Source organism: Perissodus microlepis, chromosome 12 (assembly GCF_051167445.1).
Source record: "Perissodus microlepis isolate ML-2025 ecotype Zambia chromosome 12, ASM5116744v1, whole genome shotgun sequence".
Lineage (NCBI taxonomy): Eukaryota > Metazoa > Chordata > Actinopteri > Cichliformes > Cichlidae > Perissodus > Perissodus microlepis.
Window position 1 is genome coordinate 36,022,840 of NC_140472.1, and position 6,107 is coordinate 36,028,946.

Here is a 6,107-nt window from a genome sequence, read left to right on the forward strand (position 1 = left end):
GTTCCTCAGACCAAGTCTCTGTCGGTACGACTAGAGCTGCTGAACCTGTTCTGATATCAAACCACATCGTTATCGATATCCGGTCTTTTAGTCTGCTGTCATCAGCTGTTTCCAGGTCCAAACTCCGCTTCAGGTCCCAAAGTCAAACGAACACTGCGGCATCACTGAGAGTTACAAACTGTCTAAATTCTTTCATCTTTAATAAAATGATCAGCGTTGCTGCTTTACCAGGTGTAACGAAGTTTAACATCCATGAAAACAGAATTTATTACATTTAACAGAGTTAGAAGTTAGCAGGAAGTTTGCTCGCTAGCTTCCACGTAAACATGATATAGCATGTTCTGACTGAGAGATTTCTGAAAAATTCAAACGTACAGCTCTGCTATCACTTCCAACATAAATGAAGACAGAAAACTAAACAGCAGTGACGTTTGTAGTTGGGCTAGCTGGTATATAATGATGTGCTACGTGATCCTGTACCTGAGTTGTTCTGTACAAGTTAGAAAACTGTCTTGTTGGAAAAGAGAGAAAATATGTCATGTTTCATATGTTCATTTTGACATGTCTCATCCAATTTGTCATGTGTTCATCTGTTTCAAAACACTGCACTGATATGTCTTTGCATTGTTCAAGTGATAGGCAATCTAAGGTGTGCTTTACTTAATGTCTCAAGAATATAATATTGTTAATGTTCCTACGATTCAAAAGGTGCATTTATGTTACAAAATATTGGAGTTAAGAGGTAGTATCATTATCTCGGAAAAGAGGGATGTGGTATATTGCAATAAGCAGCAGCTATTACTACCTCCCACCAGTAGGTGGTACTGTGGTATTGTATATGATTGAAAGGGAGCTGAGTAAAGAAGACCTGACCTCCACCATAGCCTCGTCTCAGTCCTCTGTGCTTGATCTAAAGTTGACTTTGACCGCAACCCACGTTAAACCAGCAGTTGGAACAACGCTGCATAAAGTTACAACAACAGCTATGTTAGCATAACATTAGCACAGTGAAGCTGGAGGATGAACGCTTTTTTCCACTTGATAAAAGTTAACGAGAAGGTTCCTGATGGTTAGAGACAAATACAGTCGCATGGCAGGATGCTGTAAACGGACCAAACTTCAGTCAGGAGAACAACTGAGATGATTCATCTACAATACGAGGTTAGTCATTAATATACTGCTGCTGGGGCTGTAGTTACAGCGGAAGGGTTTAAACACTGAGCTTTAAAATGATTAGCGGTAATAAAAACCGAGAGAAGCCGACAGTGATCACTGACTGTTTCAGATTAAATAGAACAAGATACAAAACATGTTAAAAACACAACAGCACAACAGTAGCTTGGACCAAAGCGGGGTTCATACGTCATCACTTAAAGACCGGACAGAGTCATCCAGGGTCCAGGGCGGGCCGTCACATCTCAGAAAAATCAGTTTTACATAATTAAACATTCATTGAAATTGACTGAGCGAGAATGTTTCTTCCTCTTATCTTTAAATATTCTCAGATGATCGACCGCTGGCTGTTTAGGACCACAACGCTGGAATCATATTTAATATTTGGCAGCTTCGTTAATAAACTCTTTGATGCTCGACTACCTTGGAAAAATGCGTCGGGTTGTTTTACACGCAGCGTGGGGTCGGTGCAGGGTGAAAAATGACAAGTGTCTTCTTTGTTCCCGCTCTCTCTCTGATTGTGGCTCTCTCGCCCTGCAGAGGCACCTCTCTCAGGAGGAGTTCTTCAGCGTTTTCGGGATGTCCATCGAGCAGTTCGATCGCCTCTCCCTCTGGAAGAGGAACGACCTGAAAAAAAAGGTCTGTCTCTTCTGAAGCTGCTCGCCTCACAGTCCCTCGCTTCCAGCCGGCGGGACACGGAACCAAACAGACTCCGAGCGCCATCATCAGCCGACACCCTCACTTCAGTTTGTAGACACCTCAGGAGGCTTCAGGTTTGCAGAGAAACACGAGTGCTGCACACATTAACGTCACCGTTTATCTGCAAAACGTTAGCGATGAAGGACGGAGCGAGCACAAATAATACATCACAGAACGAGGACGAGTCTGCGGTCTGTGGCGGTTCGTGATGGGTCGGCGCTCTCACAAGACCCTCTGAACCTCTGCATCCCAGCCACAGTCGGACATCCGGCCAACATTCCTGCTGACTCCGAGTCAGCTCCTGGACTGACAAACAAACCTGTTGCAATCTTTATACGAAGAATTAATCCTATTGGCTTAGCCAGCTATGATGTCATAGTGACAGCACTTCTTTCCAGCATCAAAGAGAAAAACAAGCAGACGGTTTTATCGCAGTCGCTCGACTTCAGTCATGACAGACTGAACGCCCTCCTTAAACCTGCGGCCGGCGCACAAACTAACCCAGCGTGGTTTAGTTGATTATGTCAGCATGTCGTTTAATCACAACAAAATATAAAAACCGTCTTTAGACAATTTTATTTGACCTTAAAAAACAAAAAGTGGAAGACATTAAATATAATATAAAAGCTCAGCTTGAACTGAGTTCATAAACAAACACAGTGACTGATTTTACTGCCCATCATGAGAACATGAGGCTAAAAAGTACTAAAAAGCTGCTAATTAAAGACCGTAAGCTGACTAAAAGGAACAAATCATTTCTGCCTCAAGTGGCGATTACAGGAACTGCAGTTTTCTGTCAACCAAAGAGGCCACGCCCCTAATAATACAAACTTTGAGACTTTAATGAGTTTCTTAAAGTAATAGACACACCCAACCCGACCCCCAGTACAGCTGACAGTCGCCTCACAGCTGGGGAGCTCTTACTGACTGAGTTTGGGGACAGACTATCCAATCAGGAGCCCCCTTTAAGCTCAAAGGGTGGTCCCTTTCTTCTCCTCTCATTGGCTCCGGTTGCTTCGAAGCTCGTTCATCATGCGTTGATCCACAGCCTCCGCTGGCTGCGATGAAACCGTCTCCTCCCAGTTTTTTTCTTTCTAGTTCAGCAGAAGCCACTGCCACACACAAACACACACACACACGTTTTCATATCTTAGTGAGGACATCTAATTGACATAATGCTAACCATCAGAAATGAATGCCTAACTGTGACCCTGACACTAAACACCACCTTTAAACTCGGGGACGGGCACTTTGTCCCCATAAAGGCTGTTGATCTCCACAAGTATAGTTACATGCTGGTTTTGTCCTCACAAAGATGTCTAAACAGGTTCTCACACACACACACACACACACACACACTTCTGAGAGATGTTTGCAGTGCAGGCTGAGCTCTGACGGCTCTGGTTCCTCCAATCAGCGTCTGCGAGTGTTGCTTAGTGACCAAATGATGTGCAGCTATTTTTTAACCTACATAAAGAAAGTGGCATGTTTGTTATTAATGGAGTCTAACTAAAAATGAAATAATAGATCCTGAATGTTGACGAGAACACGGCGGGCGAGTTCAGCTCTTCCGTACGTGTGACGTCATCACTCTTTGTTAAATATATGTAATGAAACATCCACCAGCTGCACTGAATATCAGCATGTTTCACAGCTGTAGGTGGTTAAACCCGCGCGGGCTGGACTCAGGACCGGACGTAACGGTGGTATACAAATCATTTTTAATGTGTTGGTAAATCAAGGCCAGCAGGTCTGAAAAGGAGAGGGGATTTCCTCCCTCCACGAGGTGCAATCACAAAGTTCTGCAACAAATAAAAATCAAACGTGTTTCTGGATTCGTACGATTGACCTCTCATGTCCTCTGTTCTTCGTTGAACCTTCACTAACTAACCTGACTTTCATGTGGAGGCGATGACTCTGTCTTAAACCACAACTCAGAGACCAAACGCAGCATCCCTGTCGCTGTGTGCCAGCAGTCGCACTGTTAGCATGGAGCTGCAACGTCCTGACGTGTACTCTCTCTGTTTTACCCTCAAAATCAATTTCAGGCTCAAAATCTTGAATTAGAAACACTCCGACTGAGCGGTCGAGGACCGCGTGCTCGAGGACCGCGTGCTCGGCCCCGATCGCTGACCGGCCGGACAGACAAAAACATGGACGCACACCAACACGGACTACATGCTGCGTTTTTAGCATGGAAGGGAGTGAGGACGCAAAGTTCACCAAAGTCAGTCACAATAATGTTCCAACAACAAACCCAATGAGACTGAAACATTTCAGGAAGCTAACAGAAGAAAAGTGGCTAAAGCTAAAAGCTATCCAGAGCTCAGGGCTAGCTGCAGCCTCGGTATGAGCAACAGAGTCACAGACACGAGTGAAAAATGGAAAAGGGTCAGTGGCCTGTTATCTGGTGGAGTTATAAACATCCACTTCATAAATCTGCTGCTGTGCTTTGGCCCACCTGGTCAGGTAAAGGTGAGCGCAGGAGCAGAGCTCTTTACCTTCAGCTGACTCAGAGACACGAGATCCTGAACTTCCTGCAGTTTGGGGGGAATGTAAAGTCGGATCATTCCTGTTGTCACGTGTTTTTGCATTGAAGAAAAGTTGATTTGTGTTTGTTTCACAGCTTAGAGCGCCAGAGGCCCGAGGGTCAGACTTCAGAACAGGACGTCCAATGAGCAGAGGTGGGCGTGGTTAGACAGCGCCTCGATGCGGTCACAGGTGGGCGTGGGAACATAGACCCGGTGATAACTCGGGAGCTTCACGCTCAGCTCTGTTGTCAGAGCTGTTGCCGACAGGTGCATCAGGTCCCCTCCACCCGTGTCCGCTGAGAGCCGCCACCTGAGACTCGGACGGGTTTGATTTTTGTTGATTTTGTTGTTGGAAAACTTGTGATTGCAGCTCGTTCACATCAGCAACACGAGCTCGTCATTAAATCAGGACTTTATGAAGCTGCTGCTCGTCTGCTGTTAGCGTCCATCAGAGTCTTTTTACTGATCTTCAGTTTCACATAGTTTGAACTGAGCTCGCTGGGCTCTGGGAGGTTTCTGACTAAGTTTTGCAAAACAGTCTTTTATTCTTAAAGCTTTAAGGCCTTTTTTCCTTTAATAAAGTAACAATAATAATAATAATTCTAAGCATGTAAAAACGAGGCGTTCGCGTCTCAGCTCGTTCGTTCCTTCAAGTCCGAGTTCAGTAGCTCCGCCCTGCGTGAGGTTTAAGCTCAGATCACTCTCACTGCATCAGTTTTAAAAAGAAATCACCACCGCCACTTCCTGCCTCACCCGCCGTCACGTCTGCCTCGCCGCTTCCTGTATCTGTGGATCAATAAAATAAAAGACTGAGGATAAAACAGATGGAGAAGTGAGACGTGTCAGAGCGAGCATCGGTCACTTTATGATTTCCTCTTTTCTTTCTTTAACTTTTCTTTTGTCTGGATGATTCTGACGCCGTTCACCCAGACGCGCTCTGATTGGTTTGTGTAGTTAGAAACAGGAAGTGATTGCTGTGACGACACATGATTGTTCCATGTTTTTCTTTTTTGTACATTGAAGTGTTTTTTCTGTTTTTCTTGAGTTCTTTAGACTCGCAGGGCAGCTTCAGCGCCCGTCAGCGTCTCTGATCGTTCACCGGCTGCGTGCGTGATGTCAGGATGATGATGTCATATGTTATTCTAGCTTTCTTTGAAACACGCTGGCAGTTACGGGTTTGAGTTTCTCTTCTTTGGACTCGTGTTTCTCACCTCACGGCGAGCAGAACGACCTGAAGAATTAAAATAACCCAAAAAACTATTTAACATATTTTTATCCTTGTTTTTCTTTGGACTCATTATGAGAGTCAGACGCGTGTTGAGAATTGTACCTCCGGCAGTTTGAGAAATACGAGCCCAGAGGTCAGAGGTCAGACTCGCTGACGAGCAGCCGCCCTGCTGCTGTACATACTGAACCACTGAATGACTTCATGCTAGTTGCTGTTGTTTTCTTCTGTGGATGCAGCTGCTGTAACAGATGAATGGTGACGTGAGTGATTAACCAGGAGTTACAATAAAGAGCATTTCTATTTGGAGAAAAAACTCTTCTTCACTGGCTTCACGTCGTCTTTGCACTGCAAACGTTTCTTTAAGACAAAAACATCTGAGTGTGTTAAACTAGCAGCGAGTCAGCCGCACTTGATTAGCGTACCAGGTAAGCACTATTTAACTGGTAGGCAGTCCAGTAGAGTCCAGTAGAGTCCAG

At 44.9% G+C, this 6,107-nt stretch overlaps 1 protein-coding gene across 1 annotated transcript in view; it reads left to right on the forward strand.

Moving 5' to 3' along the window:
* The window catches only part of LOC146376808 (dematin-like), a 30,811-nt gene extending 24,862 nt beyond the window's left edge, over nt 1–5,949 (forward strand). Inside the window, exon 17 of the mRNA XM_084947418.1 lies at nt 1,714–5,949. Coding sequence (XP_084803544.1) covers nt 1,714–1,827 — 114 coding nt within the window. The 3' untranslated portion in view covers nt 1,828–5,949. The remainder of the gene's footprint in view (nt 1–1,713) is intronic.
* The last annotated feature ends 158 nt before the right edge of the window (nt 5,950–6,107 follow it).